Source organism: Schistocerca nitens, chromosome 12 (genome assembly GCF_023898315.1).
Source record: "Schistocerca nitens isolate TAMUIC-IGC-003100 chromosome 12, iqSchNite1.1, whole genome shotgun sequence".
In the NCBI taxonomy this organism is placed as follows: Eukaryota; Metazoa; Arthropoda; class Insecta; order Orthoptera; family Acrididae; genus Schistocerca; species Schistocerca nitens.
The window spans coordinates 101,305,246-101,328,982 of record NC_064625.1 but is presented as its reverse complement, the minus strand read 5'-3'; the positions used below and the strand labels follow the sequence as shown (position 1 = coordinate 101,328,982).

Sequence of the window (23,737 nt, the reverse complement as noted above, 5' to 3'; positions counted from 1 at the left end):
TCACAAATTTCATGTGATCAACAATATTATTGTACCTACAGTAATAGTTGTATGTATAGTACTGAGTCAAATGTTTTTCAGAAGTCAAGAAGTACTGCATCTACCCAACTGTCTCAACCCAAGGCTTTCACTGTTTCATCCCAAAAAAGCACATGTTGATTTCCACATGACTGATATTATCAGAATCCATTCTGGTTGACTTGTAGGAGAACATTCAGCTTGAGATACCTCGTTATGTTTGAGCTCAGAATATGTTCTAAAATTCTACAGCAAATGGATGTCAAGGATTTTTTCATAATGTGGGGCCACAGTCATAATATATTTGTTTAAAGTCAGTACTTCCATTAGACTGTTTTTTATTTGCAGTCTTACATTGAATGATCATGATTTTGGCTTAAAATGCCATTATTAAGTGTTTTAATGTCGTACAGTGCGTAAGATGGCATACTGTCGTATTTCAAATATACTATTAGACACATTGTCCAAGGGTCTTGATCCTGTCATGCTTGGTGCAGTGTTTAAAGAGCAGTTCAGATTCTCCAGCCAGTCTCTTGGCAAGTCCTACCTCACTAAGTAGCATACGTTGGGAAAGACAGGAGTTGTCCATACATTGTAAGTGCCTGAGCTATAGCCAGAGTTCATTGAGAGTGCTAATACCTTTTCAGTATTACAGTCCCTCCACATTACGCCTGGAACATTTCATAAGCAACACAGATGAAAGGTATTGGACTTACAGTCTCATTTAGCATATGATGTCCAAATCTTGGCTCCATAAAAGAGGGTGCTCAGTTTACATACTTGATAAACAATTATTTTTGTGGTACCATGAGGTGATTGTTGTCTTGAACTCTAGTGTGGAGCATCCTGGAAGTGTTGGCCACTTTGCCATTTCTCATGTTTATCTCGTCATCCAGAGAGAGATCTAACACTAGAGAACTTAGGTAGCAGAATTTGTCGACTACATGCAGTGGAGAGCTATCCAATTTTATAACAGACATGATCATGTACCCCTGTGCCATAACCACCATCTTCTTTACATCCACTAATACTACATAATCTCACCTTAAAATATTATGTCTTCTATGTCAATAAAGATAGATATTTTGGATGGATTTTAACTTATACATTGAAACTAGAAGTTAAATAAGTTGTCATTGCTATTCTCAGTAGAGTTGTATATGTTTCTCCATTTTGATTCAGCAGTATTTGGAACTGACAGCCTTGCTTCCAAAATTCATTGGCATGCAATCACATGGTCAATGGTTTAACCAGTAAATGCTCACCACAAATCTTTAGGCATAGAGATTATCATCAGTACAGGAGCACAAGCAATCAACACTTAAAGAATGTAAAAAGTCTCCTGGACACATAAGTCGCAGCCATATCAGCATGTGACAAAAACGAGGTGCGAGCTCATCAAAAACCAATGAGTCATCTTGCTCTTCGTCAGGTAACTGTTCAAGAAGGCATTCTCATGTGCAGGATGTTAACATAGGCTGATATGAGGCTTCCGCTAAGACTCCCATCATCTCTTGTGGGCTAATGATGCAGGAACCATCTAAGCAGTCATTCATATGAAATATATTCGAATGTATAATGGTATAATGAGAACTACCATCTGTCACATATTTCAAAGCTGTTTTCAGAGTACATGTAAATGTAAGTATACAAACTACTTCCCAACCACAAGATCTGTTTGTTTGCCTGCGGGATATAAGGTAACTTGTATCGTCATCAAGACACCACCCCAGGGGTCCTCAATTGTGTTGGAATGGACTGTTTTATGTTTTACAGAAACAGCTGCTCTTCCACTGTCCCCAAGTCACCTGATCTCCATGCTACTGAGCACATATGTGAGAGTCACAGATATAATACATAAGCTGGGGTGGAAATCATTAAAAGAAGGGCATTTTTTTGCTGTGGCAAGATCTTTTCTCAAAATTCCAATCACCAACTTTTTCCTCCAAATGCAAAAATGTTTTGTTGACACCTTCCTGTGTAGGGAGATATGATTATCATAATAAAATCAGAGAAATTGGAACACACACACAAAGGTTTAAATGATCATTTTTCCCATGCACTGCTTAAGTGTGTCACTGTACAGAAATACTCTGGAGGTGGTTCGATGAATCCTCTGCCTAGCACTGAAGTGTAAATTGCATGGGAGTCATGTAGACATAAATGAGAGACATCACAGAATGAGTTGTACAAGTCTTATATTCAGATCTGACCAATCTCATTGAGCTGCAAGTGACAGTTAACCATACTGAGTGAGCTGGTGGGGTGGTTAAGACACTGGAGTTGCATATTGCAGCAGCATGATCCACAACACCCACCCCCATCCATACAGCGAGGTCTTCCACAGTTTCTCTTGACATCTTCCCCAGTTTCTGTCAGTCAGTTGAGATGAATACTAGGATAAATGTAAATGTCGTGTGACTAGACCATTCTCCAGGTGCAAGTCTTTTGATCTGACGCCACTTCGGCGACCTGCGTGTCGATGGGGATGAAATGATGATGATTAGGACAACACAACACCCAGTCCCTGAGTGGAGAAAATCTCCGACCCAGCCGGGAATCGAACCCGGCCCCTTAGGATTGACATTCAGTCGCGCTGACGACTCAGCTAATGGGGGTGGACAATACTAGGATGCCTCAGTCGGAATATGTGCTCTGTCTCCAGTGATGCAGTCATTGACTGCACATCATACCCAAATCCTAGTTCCTTCCTTCTAACTGAACAGCCACGAATATGGACAGTTCCCAGTCAATCTTTCGATCTTTCGGATGCCACATGACATTTGCATTCACCATCACAAGGGCAAAAGAGGACTGCTCGTGAGGGCAGAGAGAAACTAAATAAATACACTACTGGCCATTAAAATTGTGACACCACAAAGATGACGTGCTACAGACGTGAAATTTGAACAACAGGAAGAAGATGCTGTGATATGCAAATGAATAGCTTTTCAGAGCATTCAGACAAGGGTGGCACTGGTGGCGACACCTACAACGTGCTGACATGAGGAAAGTTTCCAACCGATTTCTCATACACAAACAGCAGTTGACCGGCATTGCCTGGTGAAATGTTGTTGTGATGCCTCGTCGAAGGAGGAGAAATATGTACCATCACGTTTCCGACTTTGATACAGGTCGGACTGGAGCCTATCGCGATTGTGGTTTTTCGTATCGCGACATTGCTGCTCGTGTTGGTTGAGATCCAATGACTGTTAGCAGAATATGGAATCGGTGGGTTCAGGAGGGTAATAAGGAACGCTGTGCTGGATCCCAACAGCCTCGTATCACTAGCAGTTGAGATGACAGGAATCTTATCCGCATGGCTGTAACGGATCGTGCAGCCACGTCTCGATCCCTGAGTCAACAGATGGAGACATTTGCAAGACAACAACCATCTGCACAAACAGTTTGATGATGTTTGCAGCAGCATGGACTATCAGCTCGGAGACCATGGCTGCGGTTACACTTGATGCTGCATCACAGACAGGAGCGCCTGCATTGGTGTACTCAATGATGAACCTGGGTGCACAAGTGGCAAAACGTCATTTTTTCGGATGAATCCAGGTTCTGTTTTCAGCATCATGATGGTCGCATCCGTGTTTGGCGTCATCCCGGTGAACGCACATTGGAAGCATGTATTCATCTTCGCCATACTGGTGTATCACCCAGCGTGATGGTATGGGGTGCCATTGGTTACATGTCTCGGTCACCTCTTATTCACACTGACGGCACTTTACATTGAACAGTGGACGTTACATTTCAGATGTGTTATGACCCGTGGCTCTACCATTCATTCAATCCCTGCGAAATGCACGGCCGCATGTTGCAGGTCCTGTACAGGCCTTTCTGGATACAGAAAATGTTTGACTACTGCCCTCGCCAGCACATTCTCCAGATCTCTCACCAATTGAAAACATCTGGTCAATGGTGGCCGAGCAACTGGCTCCTCACAATGCGCCAGTCACTACTCTTGATGAACTGTGGTATCGTGTTGAAGCTGCATGGGCAACTGTACTTGTACATGCCATCCAAGCTCTGTTTGACTCAATGCCCAGACGTATCAAGGCCATTATTACGGCCAGAGGTGGTTGTTCTGGGTACTGATTTCTCAGGATCTATGCTATCAAATTGCGTGGAAATGTAATCACATGTCAGTTCTAGTATAATATATTTGTCCAATGAATACCCGTTTATCATCTGCATTTCATCTTGGTGTAGCAATTTTAATGGCCAGTAGTGTAAGTGAGTTTTCATCTCTCAGTCTCTGTGCCAATAGAGGTTATTTTTATAGTGGAAATTGGGGCAGACAATGTCTGAACAAGATTGTGAGGACAATAGTTTCAGGATGGCTGAGAGGAGACAGTTCTGTGACAGAGAGATGTGAGTGGCAGGTGGTACCTACCATGGAGACGGTGGCACAGCTGTCGGGGTCGTCATCGTCACCATCCCCCTCGCTGTGGGTGGGGCCACTGCTGGGGTCCTCCACATCTTCTTCCTCCGCCCCCACCTCCACCTCCAGTGGTGTGCACTCCTCAGCCACAGGCGAGCAGCTACCTCCGGACGGCGTCTCCTGCAAATTGCACCAGGTTTGCTGCTCAGTGCTGGTCGCGTAGACTGAAATGAGGGCTGCCTCAGCTGTCTGAGACACATCTAGTACTGAGTGTGTGGTCTGTGGCACATAGTACTGATTCACAGCTGATGCGTATCTCAGGGACAATCCTTCTCAGAACTAAGGTAAACAGACAAAGGAAGCATGTACCGAATAGATCACAAATTTTGCTCATTTTTCACATGGTTGTAGCATATGTGGTGTATGTAGTATACAGGGTGGTCCATTGATAGTGACCGGGCCAAATATCTCATGAAATAAGCATCAAACGAAAAAGTGGTCCAACTAAAACATTCATATTTCTTTACGTACTACACGAATATGTAATAAAAAATGGGGGTTCCTATTTTTAAAAAACGCTGTTGATATCCGTTTGACCTATGGCAGCGCCATCTAGCTGCCAACCATAGCGCCATCTGGTTTCCCCCTTCAAGCTAGACAAGTTTCGTTCTTTCTAATTTTTTCGTTTAACGCTTATTTCGTGAGATGTTTGGCCCGGTCACGATCAATGGACCATCCTGTATACAATATACATGTTCAACGATTCCAAATGAAAAAAGAATAAAACGAGGAAGAATGAAAGCAAATTACAATTGTAGTACAGTGTTTAAAATTATGTTCAAAGGATTAGAAATTAAACAAAAAATTTAAATCAGTTAACTGAATAAAAGTAATGAGCACTGTCATTTCGATAACGATGTAAAAAAAATTATATCTTGCTCACTAGGATTCAAACCCGCAATCTTCAGCATAATAACGAAATGACTTAATTCCTCCACTAATCTTTTTTTTTTAAATCTTCCATCGCACTGAAATGCACTGAATTACAACACCATGTAAATGTTGATGCACAGTTTAACCATCATTAATCTATCCTTTAAATTATTTACATTAATCAAGAATTTAATAGCAGAGATAATATACGGTCCAGTCACATTAATGTGACCACCGCCTATCTTCACTGTGAACTTGTAATATCTACTCACAGATGGCAGGGGCAGCACTAGCAGTGGGGGGGGGGGGGGGGGGGGGGGTATATAAAGTGTTTCAGAGGAACACAGGAAACAGTGCAGTCATTGCCGTAATGCAATTAATTTGACATCCAAAAGGGCACAATTATTGGCTTTCAGGCCAAAGGTGGAAGCATTCCTAAAATGACTTAAGTTTGTAAACTGTTCACTTGCCTCCAGTATATCATGTGTGGGAAAATGGTGCTATCCAAAACCAGTGCTGAGGCACAACTGTGGCACACCACAAGCCACAAATGGCACAGGATTAGTCGAGCGGTCTAAGGCGCTGCAGACATTGTCTGTGCGGCTGGTCCTGGCAGAGGTTTGAGTCCTCCCTCGAGCATGGGTGTGTGTGTTTGTCCTTAGGATAATTTAGGTTAAGTAGTGTGTAAGCTTAGGGACTGATGACCTTAGCAGTTAAGTCGCATAAGATTTGACACAAATGGCAGGGGTGAACAACACCTGCGGAGATGTGTCGGGAAAATATATGTGCAACTGTTGAGCAGCTGACCTCATAGATGAACCGAGGGGCTACCAACAGTGTGTCCTCAAGAAGTGTTCAGCAAAGTTGCTGTGTATTAGCCTCCGAAGCAGGTACCTGGTTTGTGCACCCGTGCTGACTTTGTTCATCAGCAACAAAAGCTGGAATTCACACGTCAACAACTGGACATCTAATGAGTCACACCAGATGGTCTTTCCAGATGAATCATGTTTCGTGCTCCATCGGAAAAATGGCTGTTGGTGTTTAGGGCGGTGCAACAATAGTCGTAAGGGTCCAGGTTGGAGGAGGTAGCATTATGGACTGGGGTATGTTTTTGTGGAATTCCCTGGGTGATATCGTCATTCTGAAAAGCACAGTAGATCAACACAAGTATGCATCTATCCTTGGGGATGAGGTTCACCCTTACATGCAGTTTGTTTTTCCTCAGCACAATGGCATCTACCTGCAGGACAATGCAACTTGTCACACAGCTCGCAGTGTATAAGTGTGGTTCAAAGAGAACCAGGATGGGATTACTGTACTCCCCTGGCCACTAAAGTCTCCAGATTTAAACTCAGCCGGCCAGGGTGGCCGAGCAGTTCTAGGCGCTACTGTCTGGAACCGCGCGACCGCTACGGTCGCAGGTTCGAATCCTGCCTCGGGCGTGGATGTGTGTGATGTCCTTAGGTTAGTTAGGTTTAAGTAGTTCTACGTTCTAGGGGACTGATGACCTTAGAAGTTAAGTCCCATAGTGCTCAGAGCCATTTGAACCATCTGAGCCGTTTAAACTCAGTCAATAATCTGTGGGACAACTTCGATCGGGGTGTTTGCGCCACGCAACCTCAGCCACGAAACCTAGCACTGGTCGCCACGGCACTGGAATTGACAGGCTCTGTGTCTCTGTCAGTACCTTCCAGAGCCTCGTCAATTTATTGTGTGTCTGAATTGTACGCGGTGGTTATTGACGGTTTTGACAGGTGGTCTTATTAATCTGGCAGGACCATACAAATAGTTGATTATAGCAGTTTACATTATGTACCCACAAGAACATTTTCTTTTAATAAAAAACATAAATTGTTTTTAAGTTTTTCTAGCACAATGTTTTCTTTATGCTGTTTTATTATACAGGGTTATTACAAATGATTGAAGCGATTTCACAGCTCTACAATAACTTTATTATTTGAGATATTTTCACAATGCTTTGCACACACATACAAAAACTCAAAAAGTTTTTTTAGGCATTCACAAATGTTCGATATGTGCCCCTTTAGTGATTCGGCAGACATCAAGCCGATAATCAAGTTCCTCCCACACTCGGCACAACATGTCCTCATCAATGAGTTCGAAAGCATCGTTGATGCGAGCTCGCAGTTCTGGCATGTTTCTTGGTAGAGGAGGTTTAAACACTGAATCTTTCACATAACCCAACAGAAAGAAATCGCATGGGGTTAAGTTGGGAGAGCGTGGAGGCCGTGACATGAATTGCTGATCGTGATCTCCACCACGACCGATCCATGTGTTTTCCAATCTCCTGTTTAAGAAATGCCGAACATCATGATGGAAGTGCGGTGGAGCACCATCCTGTTGAAAGATGAAGTCGGCGCTGTCGGTCTCCAGTTGTGGCACGAGCCAATTTTCCAGCGTGTCCAGATACACGTATCCTGTAAGAAAAAGGGGCCGTAAACTTTAAACCGTGAGATTGCACAAAACACGTTAACTTTTGGTGAATTGCGAATTTGCTGCACGAATGCGTGAGGATTCTCTAGCGCCCAGATTCGCACATTGTGTCTGTTCACTTCACCATTAAGAAAAAATGCTGCTTCATCACTGATAACAAGTTTCGCACTGAACGCATCCTCTTCCATGAGCTGTTGCAACCGCGCCGAAAATTCAAAGCGTTTGACTTTGTCATCGGGTGTCAGGGCTTGTAGCAATTGTAAACGGTAAGGCTTCTGGTTTAGCCTTTTCTGTTAGATTGTCCAAACCGTCAGCTGTGGTACGTCTAGCTCCCTGCTTGCTTTATTCGTCGACTTCCACGGGCTACGCGTGAAACTTGCCCGCACGCGTTCAACTGTTTCTTCGCTCACTGCAGGCCGACCCATTGATTTCCCCTTACAGAGTTATCCAGAAGCTTTAAACTGCGCATACCATCGCCGAATGGAGTTAGCAGTTGGTGGATCTTTGTTGAAGTTTGTCCTGAAGTGTCGTTGAACTGTTATGACTGACTGATGTGAGTGCATTTCAAGCACGACATACGCTTTCTCGGCTCCTGTCGCCATTTTGTCTCACTGCGCTCTCGAGCGCTCTGGCGGCAGAAACCTGAGGTGCGGCTTCAGCCGAACAAAACTTTATGAGTTTTTCTACGTGTCTGTAGTGTGTCGTGACCATATGTCAATGAATGGAGCTACAGTGAATTTATGAAATCGCTTCAATCATTTGTAATAGCCCTGTACTGTTTATATAGTTGTTACAAGGAGATGGCACGAGCGTGGGGTCAGGGATTTGTCCGAAATTTTGTGTGGTGAAAGAAGACCCTGACGTGGTTAAAATATTAGGACGCACTACTCAGAAAATCCTGAGAAAAATTGATCCAAAGTTTCTTAGGTGCCTTATGAGTATAAAATGTTAGTCCATTGCCGAGCTGCCGTCTGGCCTAGATGGTTAGGGCTCAGACTCGGACTCTTCCGCCAGAGGTCTCGGGTTCGATTCCTCCTCTGGTACTTTTTTTACTTCTGTTTCATTTTCTTTTGTCATTCCACTAATTATTCAAAAAGTTTCCCAAACCTACATTATTTTAGCTAAAGAACGTAAAGTTTTTCATTCAATGAAAAATAATCTTGCTCGTTGTTCTATTTCGTTTTATGGGGTTTCAAGGTTTAATGGGGCTTTGTAAGGGTCACCTTGGGTTGTAACGGTCATCTGTGCATAGGACTGTGCGCGAGCTGTGAGAAGTAAATGGCAGTTTGTTTTTCAATTTCGTCGTGAACAGATGTGCCTGTTTCAAATTTGAACGTGTTATTCCGATCTGAGGTTAAACATGTCGACTGAAGAACTTGCTGGCTCATCTGGAATAGGAGAAGAAATTCCTGAAGAATCCATTTGTAGTGATCTATCAAAATTACGATTGAAAGACACAGTGGTGTATTATGAAAAGCTTTGATGGAAAATAATTTAATTGCAAAAAAAGGATGTCGCCAATTGAAGGGAAAAGAATATCTTTCACCATGGGAGAAAGATATTAAAAGTGGTCATACGCGAATGGATAAATTTGAGGAGATAGATTCGTGCACCTATGACCGTTTCGTGGAAGCGAGACAGCAATATTAGGAAGTCACAACAAGAAATTTACAGCAATGGGCATTGGCTGCAGCTGCACAATTTGTCGATTTCAAATTCAAGGTGTCTGATCGATGGGTCACAGAAGCACACAACGCAAGATCATGAAACTGGTTTCGAAAAAAGAAGCGCTGTCAATGCAGGACATCCAGGCGTCTGCAGAAAACTTTCGTCGGCAGATGTGCCGTTTAATCCCTCAATACCATGAGGATTATGTGATAAATACTGACCAAACAGGTAAATACATGTTTTCTGCGTACAAAATGTTTTTACTGATGTAAAATATCAACGAGCATGAGCTCGAATATTTTTCAGTGAATGAAAAACTTTCTGTTCTTCAGCTAAAAAAAGGTTTTAAAAATAATGTAGGTTTGGGAAACTTTTTGAATAATTGGTGGAATAACGAAAGAAAATGAAACAGAAGAAGAAAAAAGTGCCAGAGGAGGAATCGAACCCGAGAGTTCTGGTGTAAAAGTCCGAGTCTGAGCCCTAACCTTCTAGGCCAGATGGCGGCTCGGCAGTGGACTATCATTATATACTCATAAGGCACCTAAGAAACTTTGAATCAATTTTTCTCTGTATTTTCCGAGTAGTGCGTCCTAATATTTTCACCACACAAAATTTCGGACAAATCCCCAACCCCGCGGTCGTGCCATCTCCTTGTTAGATGTAAACTAGAAATTTTACAACAGAATTATAACTGTTTGATTTCTCTCTTTTACGGAAAATTCAAATTAATAAAGCTTGTCTCTCGTAATTATATCCAGCTGCGTTACCTTGGCATCGTCACCGCTGTCAGAGAAGCAGCCACTCTCGGCAGAGCCAGCATCGCGCTGGCGGCGGCGTTCGGCGAACTCGGAGCGCAGCGCGCGCCACTCGAGCTCGGACTGGGAGCTCTTCTGCCTGGCGCGCTGCCACGTCTCGCGGCACAGTGACAGCTCGTCCCGCAACTCGCGGAGCATCTCCCGCTTGTGCTGCAGCTCGTGTCGCAGCAGCGTCTCGTGAGTGTGCAGTTGTCGGTGCTGTGCCCGCATCCGTCCCACCACCTGCCACACGCACATACACAAACATTCTGGTGTTAAAGACAATGAAACTGTTAACCAAATAACAAAGAGTGGCATCACGGAATGAATAAATTTCTTTATAAATCTACCTTATACAGACTTCATAATAACTGTGACGAAAGATGCGTTTGATGATTGGTAGAGGAAGGTGGTGTAAAGTGGCCAGGAAGGGAAAAGTGGCCATTGGTTATTTCTTGCCCTAAACAGCAGTGCCGTCTGCTGAGCAGTGGTCAGCCTAATTTTAATATACACTATCCTTGTTGTCAGCGAGATTGAGAAACGAAACTTGTTCCATTATTTTTTAGCAGAAACTTTCCTAATTTTCAGTTACCTTATATAATGTAAGCAATTTATATTATTCTTGTTACCCCACTTATGTACAGAGTAATACTTTTTATCATGTCAACTCTTAAACAATGTCTTTTGCCCTACACAAATGCAGTTCCTTGTAGTTTCTTTCACTTTGGTTATTTGTATTGTGAACCGCTAATGCCGACATGATGTCTGAGTGGGAAAAGTGGCCCCACAACTTATCCGGTAAAATGGTCCAGTAAGGGTTCTGGAACACGTGAGGCAATACTGACCTTACGACTTATCTTAGAAGAAAGATTAAGGAAAGGCAAACCTACATTTCTAGCATTTGTAGACTTAGAGAAAGCTTTTGACAATGTTGACTGGAATACTCTCTTTCAAATTCTAAAGGTGGCAGGGGTGAAATACAGGGAGCGAAAGGCTATTTACAATTTGTACAGAAACCAGATGGCAGTTATAAGAGTCGAGGGGCATGAAAGGGAAGCAGTGGTTGGGAAGGGAGTGAGACAGGGTTGTAGCCTATCCCTGATGTTATTCAATCTGTATATTGTGCAAGCAGTAAAGGAAACAAAAGAAAAATTTGGAATTGGAATTAAAATCCATGGAGAAGAAATAAAAACTTTGACATTCACCGATGACATTGTAATTCTGTCAGAGACAGCAAAGGACTTGGAAGAGCAGTTGAGCAGAATGGACAGTGTCTTGAAAGGAAGATATAAGATTAACATCAACAAAAGCAAAATGAGGATAATGGAATGTAGTTGAACTAAATTGGGTGATGCTGAGGGAGTTAGATTAGGAAATGAGACACTTAAAGTAGTAAAGGAGTTTTGCTATTTGGGGAGCAAAATGACTGATAATGGTTGAAGTAGCGATGATATGAAATGGAGACTGGCAATGGCAAGGAAAGCATTTCTGAAGAAGAGAAATTTGTTAACATTGAGTATAGATTTAAGTGTGAAGATGTCGTTTCTGAAAGTATTTGTATGGAGCGTAGCCATGTATGGAAGTGAAACATGCACGATAAATTGTTTGGACAAGAAGAGAATAGAAGCTTTCGAAATGTGGTGCTACAGAAGAATGCTGAAGATTAGATGGGTAGATCATGTAACTAATGAGGAGGTATTGAATCTGGGAGAAGAGGAGTTTGTGGCACAACTTGACCAGAAGAAGGGATCGGTTGGTAGGACATGTTCTGTGGCATCAAGGGATCACCAATGTAGTATTGGAGGGCAGCGTGGAGGGTAAAAATCATAGAGGGAGACCAAGAGATGAATACACTAAGCAGACTCAGAAGGATGTAGGTCGCAGTAAGTACTGGGAGATGAAGAACCTTGGACAGGATAGGGTAGCATGGAGACCTACATCAACCTAGTCTCAGGACTGAAGACCACAACAACAACATCAACAACAACAATGGTTAGTTACTTCCGTATATCATCCACAATACTACAAATCAGACTGACTTCTAAATCCTTTCATATAAAAAGCTACCACCCACCATTCTGCCCCTTTGTGTCAATTTTGAATTATTTAATTTATATTATTATAGAAGTATATGTTCTGTTATATTTGGCATAACACAAAAATCTCATTGAAAACTGTCTGTTCCAGCTGTGTGGTATTGTTTCAGATGCTAGGGCATCAAAATACACAGAAAATATGTCCAAAAATTAGAACAACAAACACGAGATGCTGTTGTGAAGTCACTGGCCACATTACCCCTCGTAGGTAGGCAAACCCTGCAATACATAAACCTTCAGAAAAACTCATATAGTTCCTATATATTATTTACTTTTTCACATACAACATATGGTGTGATACCTTATAACATGTTGATTCAAAATAAGTAAGCGGTAGCTTCTGTCAATTTCCTTAGAGTGACTATTTTACCTCTACCTCCCCTGCTGATTCTCAGAAACCTCTTAGATGATAAAAGAACAAAACTTTGTAAGGAATCAAAAATGGATTGCCAAAAAATATGGTATTCAAAGCTAGATGTTTTACAATGACATACAACATCAATCATAAGAATGTGAAATGGATATTGGTGTTATCCTGCACATCACTACAGAATAAGAGTTTTAATCTCTCTGTATTGTGAAAGTCACCCTTCAGAATTAGTAGATCTAAATCATGTAATCCTCAGTTGTTCAAGACGTACTATTAAGTGTACTAAATTCTAGAAGGAAACAGTTAAATTCGGAATTCCTCTTCCCAAAACTGTCACGAACCTGGCCTAGTAGCCAAAAATCTATATCCACATTGTAAGATACTTTCATGAGATGGATAGTCTTTCAATCTGGATTTGAGCTTAGGAAGTGATCAGGAATGGACTCATATGAATTTTTTGGGATGCTGTGATTGTTACCAAAAGTGCCATGGAAATATATCTGGGTGTAACATTGCAAATCAATATGGGATGGAACGAGCATGTGAGAAGTATGGTAGCGAAGGTGAATGGTCAGCTTCACTTTAATGGGAGAATTTTAGGAAAGAGTGGTTCACCTGTAAAGGAAACCACACATAGGATGCTGGTGCAACGTATTCTTGAGTACTGCTCGAGTGTTTGGGATCTGTACCAGGCTGGACTGAAGGAAGACATCAAAGCAATTCAGAGGCATGCTGCTAGATTTCTTACTGGTAGGTTCAAACAATATGTAAGTGTTATGGAGATGCTTCAGGAACTCAAATGGGAATCCGTGGGGGGAAGGCGACATTCTTTTCAAGAAACACTATTGAGAAAATTTAGAGAACCAGCATTTTAAGCTGACTGCCGAAGGATTCTACTGCCACCAACATGCATTGCACGTAAGGACCACAAAAATAAGAAGCTAAAAATTAGGGCTGATATGGAGGCATATAGAAAATTGTTTTTCTCTCACTCCATTTGCGAGTGGAACAGGAAAGGGAATGACAAGTGGTACAGGGTCCCCTCCACCTTGCACCATACTGTGGCTTGCAGAGTATCTTTGTAGATGTAGAAGAGAAGTTAGAACAATTTTTGTGGCAAAAATGCAAAGAATCTGGAATTATTCAACTTTGCACTTTCCCAAATTTCCTCATTTAAGTATACATCTGTCACTTTTGCATTGAAGAAAGTCCCAGCAGATAAGCACATGAACCTAAACAAGAAAAATTTGGATTACTATTTATTTATTGTATGGCTTCTGGTGCTGGGAGTCTCTGAAGGATGTTCAGTGTGCCTTAAATGCAGCTCTTTTCATTTAAGCTGAGGAGCTGCATCTTTAAGGGAACTGGAATCTCTCAAGAAAGAAAGGAATTTGGAAGGCACTGCCTGTAGCCTATAGTAAGAGAGAACAACCCCAGCACTTGCCTAAACTGAAAATGGAAAACCACAGAGAACCATTTTCGAGGTTGCCAGCAGATAGATTCGAACCACCTCATCTCTCAAATCCATAGATTGCTAGCTCAGTGGTTCAATGAACAGAGCTAACCCAGTCAATGGCGAATTCGGAAAAACTGGTGGTTGTACACTGTTTTAAAATAAAATAAAATGCATCACAACAAAGGATGGAGTTCTGATGGTGCATATTTTATTTTTAATTTTGCATATTTGATCATCTAATAATGCTTGAATGCAGGCATATTTTAAGATTAAATTGTGCACAGAATTCCTTTAGTCTAACAAGAGGGATGCAAAGCAGATGAAATCAAACAGCCCACTGAAAAAAATCTTTTGGAAACAAATCAAACTATCATGTGCTGTTATCATATACACCTCTGCTCTCCACATATCCCTCCCTATCATTCTGTATCAAACTGATTTTTCATAACTGAGAAGATTACTAACTGCATGACCAGACTGGTTAATATTTTGCCATTTGGGTATCTAAAGATAGAATTTTGAGCAATTTTTTGTTAAAGAAATGCAACCATTGTTGGGCAATATTTTTGCTGATCAATGTGATTTTTGGGCAACACAAGCAAATCCTAGTATATTTTTATGCACTGATTTTAAAGTACTGTTATTTATAATGATGTTCACTGCTCCACTGCCTTGTGAAATACTGATATATTGCAACCCCAAAGTTCTACCAGCCTCCAGATAATGACTCCAGGGCTAACATTAAACTGCTCCATTTGGCTACATCCTTGACAGGACGTGATGAACATGAAAAGTTCATATGGTGCACATTACAAGAAGTAAGAGGTTGACTCTTATCTTCAATATTGATGGTTACAAAACAGATATTCACATGCAACATTTGCCATTACATACATTTTTATCAATCATTTATTGTCCTGTAGACATGCAGTTTTACAGATTATATGATGATTTTTTGTTTCCTCTTTTTAGCTATTGACAGTCAGAAGATGCAGAAGATGACTATTGGCTGATTGAAAACAATTGCAGCATTATGAAATGCTCCCATCATTGCATTGTAAAACAATGCAACAAAATAAAAGGACCCATCATTCTGGAACACAGCATTAGATGTTCATATAGAATCATCAATGAAAATTTATATTAAGATATATTGTTAAAGAAATATTAGTGAAGTCATCCAGTTAATCCCCAAGTCTTTAGAGAATCTGACTCCCATGTAGAAAACATCTCTAAACATGTGATTACAAAAGAGGTAATGTGTTAAATATCTGATATCAAGAGTATAAGGTAGAAAAAGTTTAGAAAGGTTTAAAATTATATTTAAAATTTGTTGAGAGTCACTAAGTGTTTTCATTATCAGACCCTGGATGAGCATAGTGTGGATGATTTGCACTCCATTTCAAACAAAAGCTAGTTTTTATACATCCCAATTTTTATGACACCATATCTCCTGAACAACAATGATATAATTTTGCAGTTATGTTCAGTGGTATATGTGGATACAGTCTGCAAAATACATTGTGAATAGAGTTAGTAGTAAAGAAGTAATAAATTAAAACAACATGCCTGATGCTGAAGTATTACTGCACAAAAAGCAAAAATGTCATTTTGTGTTGTCATCAGTGAGAAAAAGTTTGGAAAAAGTTTGAAATTATGTGTAAGGTTTGTTGGAAGTGGGCGAGAATCACTGATCAGACTATACCTGGACTCATCCGTGAACATAACCTGGGACCACTGTTCCAATGACCATGTACTGTGTTCTTGACACCAGGCTTTACAGCCTCTCCTGTGGCCAAGGTTCAGTGGAACGCACCTTGTACGTCACCAGGCGAATAAACCATGTCTGTTCAGTCGTCTGTAGACTGTGCATCTGGAGACAACCGTTCCAGTGGCTGCGGTAATGTCCCGAGCAAGGCTACCTGCACTACTCCGTGGCCGTCTGACGGCACTGATGGTGAGATATCCGTCTTCTAGTGGTGTTGTACACTGTGGCCGCCGTGTACTGTAGCGCCTGGACACGTTTCCTGTCTGCTGGAATCGTTGCCATAATCTCGACATCACACTTCGTGGCACACGGAGGGCCTGTGCTACGACTTTCTGTGTTTGACCACCCTCCACTCGCCCTAGTATTTTACCCCTCATAACGTCATCAATATGTGTTCTTTGAGCCATTTTCAAAACACAGTCACCATTAGCACGTCTGAAAACGTCTACACACTTACTCGCTGCACAATACTCTGACATGCACCAACACACCTCTGCATATGTGGACTGCTGCCAGCGCCACCGTGTGACGACCGCAGGTCAAATGCACCGCACGGTCATACCCCGAGGTGATTTAAACCCGCAAACTGCCCACCAGAGCGCTGTTTCACCATGTATCAGCATTATCCTTAATTTATGATCATTAGTGTAGATAAAGGTTGGTGTACAAGTCTATTGCAGTCAGGGAAGAAGCCTCTCTCCTTTATCAAAAGGCCTTTTAACTTTTCTGAATACGTGATTTATGGAAACCGCTTAAAACCTATCCTGAGGGATACTGTGCAAAATTCTGTCCAATTGGCACATCAGATTGTCAAATATCAGAACTGGTTGCAGGGCTCTGCCAAATGCACCTAACATTCTCAATTGGGGAGAGATCCCACAACCTTACTGGCGAAGGTAGGGATTGGCAAGCACGAAGACAAGCAATAAAAACTCTCGTCATTTATGGGCGAGCATTATTGTGCTGAAATGTAAGCACAGGATCGCTTACTGTGAAGGGCAACCAAAAAATGTGTAGGCAATGGTCAATGTACTGTTGTGCTGTAAGGGCGCTGTGGATGACTACCAAAGGGTTCCTGCTACGAAGAGATACGACACTGCAGATCATCACTGGTTGTAGTCAGGCCATATGGTGGGCAACAATCAGATTGTTACCCACTGATGTCCTGTGCATCTGCACACACATCTTGCACCTGGAATCTCATTGACTAAAGTAGCATTGTCTTCAGAGATGAGTCCTGCTTCAAACTGAGCCCTGATGCCCAGCAAATGCATGTCTGGAGATGAGTTAAACAGCAGTAGGATACAACCTGTCACCTGCCACACAGCCTGACAACCAATAGTGATTGTCTGGAGGTTCCATTTCTTTTTGGTAGTCATCTGCGGCACCCTTACAGCACAGTGGTATGCTGATGCTATTCTAAGCGCTACTAAGGGACTAAAATTACCTGAAATTTTGTCCAAACACTCCTCGGCCATTGTCACGTGGTACGAGTACCAGTGGCAATGGTGCGGATACCAGTGACGTCACAGCCGGCAGGTAGTGTATATGAGGGGCGTACACACAGCCCACCGGCAGTCGTACCACTTGAAAATAGCCAAAGAGTGCTTGGCCAAAAGTGAGCCGTGCACGGCACGCGTTTATCCCATTTATTGTTTGTCATCTTCTATTACGATACTGCTGCCTCGTTTTCTTATTCCACTTACTGTAGTCACTAACTTCCTGCCTTACTTGCCCGTGAGTGGCAGCAGCAGTGCGCATCGATAAGTGCACTGTCGTAACATATCTGGAGCGACCTATAGTATTTCCGGGTCGTCGTGTGTCTGGCAGTCAGTTCGGGACGGACCAGCAGTGCAGTCGGGACGCAGCAGCAGTGAAGTTGTGGGACAGAGCACCGGTGAGGCGGTGACAGCCAGTGTTCGCCGACTGCTGGCGACACACATGAACTGTCCGACGGAGGGAGATTGAAGCAGGACAACCGTTGGTTTGGTCTTCGATTGGTCGTCTCATCGGCCAATATATACTTGGTCCTTTCACCGTTTCTGGGCGTGGGCAGTTGGTCGGTTGACGTGGAGCAGCAAGGAAATCTGCGCGGCATGTACTTTGGCTGGGGCTGGCAGACTCTATGCAGTGCTGGAGTGTGTGCTGATGTTCCCATTGCTACGAGGTTCGTGGCTCACCGATTCTGGACATGAAAGTTTAGTTTTGACTTAATCTACCAGCAAGTTACAACTGTTCACATTGTGTCGTTTGGAATTCGCTGTCGGCTGTTGGGATATTCCCACGAACAACAACGTATGTTTTCAAGTTGGAAAATTTTAGCCACCCTCTGGTAGAGTTTAACTGTACTTGGATATTTGAATTGAAGTGCAGCAGGGAAATCTTCTGCCTTGTGGCCGTTAACACTCCGGTTACCTGCCCTGGCCTTTGACGTAAATTCAGGCAGTGTATTTTCCTCATTGTGTTGTCACTGTCCAGCACGGTGTGTAGTTTGACAGCTCAATGTATAATTGGTTGTGGACGCCAATACCTTCTACATTGTTCCATTGAACTCCCTGTTGTGTGCTGGTCGGGTGAAACGGAGGTTATCTTGTTGGTGGGTTTGTTGACTTTCTGTCAGTTGGGTTGTCGTCAGATCGACAATGGCTGGGCCGACTGCCTGTCTCACCTAAGCGAGCGTTAGTGTTTGAATTCCAGGCCGACCCTCGGAACTTCTGGGTGCCCTTGGGTGTACTGCCTTTTCTTGTTTGCGCTTGTTGTTTGCACTTGTATGGCTTCTAGCCGATTTTTAGATTAAGGTTGTTTTGCCCTTAAGGTGTCAGATGATTTGGGCCCTCAGCCTAATTTAAGAACTGTTCTACGTAAAGCCTTTGGCATTTCTAAAATTAATGTTATTGAGTCTTAACTGTTGGGCCTTCAGCTGATTTTCAATTTAAGTTGTTTGCTCTTTAAGTGTCAGATTCTTTGGGCCTTCAGCCGAATTAAAGATCTGTTTTAAGATAAGGCTTTGCATTTTAAATTTATGACTTTGGTTGAGCTTTAAGTTATTGGCTTTCAGCGGTTTTTTTAATTAAAGTGGTCTTGGTCTTAAGGCATGAGATTGTAAGGCGCATTCAGCCGCTAATTAAGTTCCCAAAAATAAAGCTGGTTTTCATTTTTCCCCCTCTTGTAATGTTTGATCAAATGAAAGGTTGTATGTTCGAGTGTAACTGACAGCCGCTTATTTTGGCTCCTTTCCACAACTTAAACTACCTGTCCTGTCCTGCCGGTTTCGCGGGGCGTCTCAAAAAGCTCATACAATTTTAATCATTTGATGCAGCTGGAGACCTGAGCACTTTTTATTCAGTGTTACTGCTGTGAGACTCTGCATTCTTACATTCTAGCCCCGTTTTCTTGCCCGTCAGCCGGCCGCGGTGGTCTCACGGTTCTAGGCGCGCAGTCCGGAACCGTGTGACTGCTACGGTCGCAGGTTCGAATCCTGCCTCGGGCATGGATGTGTGTGATGTCCTTAGGTTGGTTAGGTTTAAGTAGTTCTAAGTTCTAGGGGACTGATGACCACAGCTGTTAAGTCCCATAGTGCTCAGAGCCATTTGAACCATTTGAACCTTGCCCGTCATGGCAAGCCATCCTGTGCTTACATTTCAGCAAGATAATGCCTGTCCACACACGGCGAGAGTTTCTACTGCTTCTCTTCATGCTTGCTGAACCCTCCCTTGGCCCACAAGGTCGCTGCATCCCTCCCCTGGTCAACAAGGTTGCTCGATCTCTCCCCATTTCAGAACGTTTTGAGCATTATGGGCAGGGCCTACAACCAGCTCCAGATTCTGACGATCTAATGCGCCAACTGGGCAGAATTTGCCACGATATCCGTTAGGAGGACATCCAACAACTGTAAAAATTGACACCAAACCGAGTAGCTCCTTGCATAAGGGCCAAACGGGGACCAATGTGTTGTTGACTTGCTCAATCTGTGCTCTTTCTCTTGAAAAAATCATTCAATTTTTCTGAAATTTTAATCCTTTTTTTTATTTGTACATGTACATCACATCTACCGATTTCGTCTACATCTACATCCATACTCTGCAAGCCACCTGACGGTGTGTGGCGGAGGGTACCTTGAGTACCTCTATCAGTTCTCCCTTCTATTCCAGTCTTGTATTGTTCGTGGAAAGAAGGATTGTCGGTATGCTTCTGTGTGGCCTCTAATCTCTCTGACTTTATCCTCATGGTCTCTTCGCGAGATATACGTAGGAGGGAGCAATATACTGCTTGACTCTTCGGTGAAGGTATGTTCTCGAAACTTCAACAAAAGCCCGTACCGAGCTACTGAGCGTCTCTCCTGCAGAGCCTTCCACTGGAGTTTATCTATCATCTCTGTAACACTTTTGCGATTACTAAATGGTCCTGTAACGAAGCGCGCTGCTCTCCGTTGGATCTTCTCTATCTCTTCTATCAACCCTATCTGGTACGGACCCCACACTGCTGAGCAGTATTCAAGCAGTGGGCGAACAAGCGTACTGTAACCTACTTCCTTTGTTTTCGGATTGCATTTCCTTAGGATTCTTCCAATGAATCTCAGTCTGGCATCTGCTTTACCAACGATCAACTTTATATGATCATTCCATTTTAAATCACTCCTAATGTGTACTCCCATATAATTTATGGAATTAACTGCTTCCAGTTGCTGACCTGCTATTTTGTAGCTAAATGCTAAGGGATCTATCTTTCTATGTATTCGCAGCACATTACACTTGTCTGCATTGAGATTCAATTGCCATTCCCTGCACCATGCGTCAATTCGCTGCAGATCCTCCTGCATTTCAGTACAATTTTCCATTCTGACGCATCCGGATGATTCCTTTGTGGCGTGTCATTTTTTTGTGTTTTAGAGTTCTTCCATTTCTTTCTTTCTTTTGCTTGTGCCTTATTCCCACAGTGACGTAGGGTCGGCATGGTTTTGGCAAGGTTAATTTAAGGGGTGGCCGGATGCACCTCCTGCCGCCACCCCGTACCCCCCAGGACAGAATTAGTGTACCCCATCTGTCTGCCTCTAGTGTAATTCATGGAATAGTGTGAATGTGTTCAGATGACTGCGAGCCATGTAACTGAGGCAGGACGTGGGGACCAGCCCGGTATTAACCTAGTGGGATGTGGAAAACAGCCTAAAAACCACATCCAGGCTGGCCAGCACTCTGGCCTCCGTCGTTAATCAGCCTGGTATTAACCTAGTGGGATGTGGAAAACAGCCTAAAAACCACATCCAGGCTGGCCAGCACTCCGGCCTCCGTCGTTAATCAGCCAGGCGGATTCGATCTGGGGCTGGCACGCCTACCCGAGTCCAGGAAGCAGCGCATTAGCGCTCTCGGCTACCCTGGCGGGTTTTTTTTGTGTCTTACGAGTCTATTACAAAAATTAATGACTATCGAAATGTAAACAAACTGTAGTGAAAGAAAGCACTACAGCTGTAATGGGGACCACGATAAATAATCGAATATTAAAAAATTATCGAAGCAAAAAAAAAAAAAGTTGACAGATCCAGTAAATCTTACAATTTTTTCCGAAACAGACGTTACAGTAGTTTGTTTCCCATACACAGCAGAGACTAAAAATCAATTTCTTTCAAAAACAGCGAAGAGATGAGACCAAACAACAGTCACGATCTTAACTGCCCAGTTTTACAAAGTGCGCGAAGCCTCTCTCACCCCCCAGGTCTTGCGCAGCTCTGAGGAGACGAGCGACAGGCGCTGCTGCTGGCGGCCCAGCTCCGTCTCCAAGTGTCCGTTGAGCTGCTGGAGGCGCGACAGCTCCCGCTGGAGGCTCTTCTTCTCCAGGATGAGCTCCTTGAGGCGCAGGAACGTCTGGCTGACGCTGATCACCAACCGTGGGCCGTACGGCGTGTCGACGCTCTTGTAGCAGTGGCTCTTCACGTCATCCACCGCAGGGTCGCGGTCGGCGTCGGCCGGGGAATCCCCTGCCTCTCCTGCGGCCTGCTGTTGACTCAGCAGCTCCATCAGCACCTGCAGGCACAGCACGTGAACAAGACACCTCATCACTCCGCACTGCCGCAATCGACGATCTGCACAGTAGATCCCAAACTCAGACATTCATTGGGCATTCACAGAGCTCACGTGTAATACAGAGGGGTCCAAAAAAATGTATTCTCTGTTTAAAAGTCCATAACTTGCAAACTAATTGACGGAGTTGTCTCATTTTTGGTGAAAGTGTAGCTTAAAGTCCAACTTAAAGATATCACTGTAGGTGTTCGAAATGCTCAGCATTAACATCCTCACACAAACGATGCCGCCAAACTGCAGCACGAACTACTGACTGCAACGTGTTCAGTTGGATACTTGCACATGAATGTACGATGGATTCTCGAAGTTCATCCAATGTGCGTGGCTTTTGTCGATAGATGACGTCGTTTAGTGTTCCCCACAGGTAAAAGTCCAGAGGAGTTAGGTCTGGGGTACGTGGTGGATACTCCACAGCACCTCTACGGCCTGTCCGTCTTCTTGGTAGATTTTCGTCGAGATACGGCCTAACACGATTTTGGTAGTGGGCTGGGGCACCATCTTGTTGAAAGTAAACTCTTCCGTCTCGGATGGCAGGTAAAATGGATGTCTGAAGCTTCTGACGGTTCACCTCACTGGTAACTGTGCCGTCAAAGAAGAATGGCTCAATCGAGCCTCGGTAAGACAACCCACACCACACATTTACTGCTGGCAAATTTATGGCTTTGTCTACATGGACGTTCGGATTTTTGGCGCCCAGTAGATGCAATTGTGGCGATTTACTGTACCAGTGAGTTTGAACTGCGCCTCGTCAGACCACACAGTCATCTCTGCAAACTCTTCATTGTTGCACACCATGTTAGTAAACCACTATAATCTGGGTCATCCTCGTTCACTGCGTGTAGCAATCGTGGGATGTAGCACTTCCACTTTGCTGTCTTCAAAATTCGCCGAACACTCACTCTAGTTTCAGGAGCACACTGTCCCGCAGACTTCTGTGGTGAGCGAGTGCGTTGTTGTAACACACGACGGGAGTTAGCTGGACTTGTTACTGTTACAGGTCGTCCAGATTGTTGTTTGTGTACATCTTTCACACAGCCTTCGGCTTCAAATTTGTCTCGAAAGCGACGAATCATAAAACATGTCGATGGTTCTGTTTGATACTCATTTCGCCATTGCCGTTGAACCTCATTAATGTTATTACAATGAAATGAACACCCCTAGCTGCTTACAGGCGTTGACATACGTCAACGGGGACAGATGAAAATGTGTGCCCGGACCGGTACTCGAACCCGGGATGTCCTGCTTACATGGCAGACGCTCTATCCATCTGAGCCACCGCGGACACAGAGGATAGCGTGACTGCAGGGATTTATCTCTGGCACACCTCCCGCGAAACCCACATTCTCAACGTATTGTCCCACACTACATTCGTAGTGCCACGAAGAGTTTACCATCTTACTAAGATGGACATGTCATTTCATTGTAATTTCATTCTAACGAGCTGCATGCTCACTAATGGTATCTGTTCTTTCGGACATGTAGGAAAGAACAGATACCATCTTAGTACATATACTCATTAATGTTTTCGTATTTAAAATACCACTTCATAACTGACTTCCTTTCATCAATGTAAGCCTTGCGCCACCCGTCTTTACTCGAGTAACTAGGTGCAACTAAGAACAAAACACTGACAATCTGGCGACTGTCATCTGACAAAACAAAACAACGCAATACAACGCTTGTGTGGCGATTGCTGGAACTACAAACTATTACACT

At 43.3% G+C, this 23,737-nt stretch overlaps 1 protein-coding gene across 2 annotated transcripts in view; it reads right to left on the bottom strand.

The window, feature by feature from the left end:
* Positions 1–23,737, bottom strand: part of LOC126215227 (plectin) — a 233,579-nt gene that overhangs the window by 18,681 nt on the left and 191,161 nt on the right. For both annotated transcript variants that reach the window (XM_049941893.1, XM_049941894.1), the window contains exons 13-15: positions 21,650–21,964; positions 10,231–10,500; positions 4,421–4,588 (exon numbers count right to left, since the gene is read on the bottom strand). In XM_049941893.1, coding sequence (XP_049797850.1) covers positions 4,421–4,588; positions 10,231–10,500; positions 21,650–21,964 — 753 coding nt within the window. The remainder of the gene's footprint in view (positions 1–4,420; positions 4,589–10,230; positions 10,501–21,649; positions 21,965–23,737) is intronic.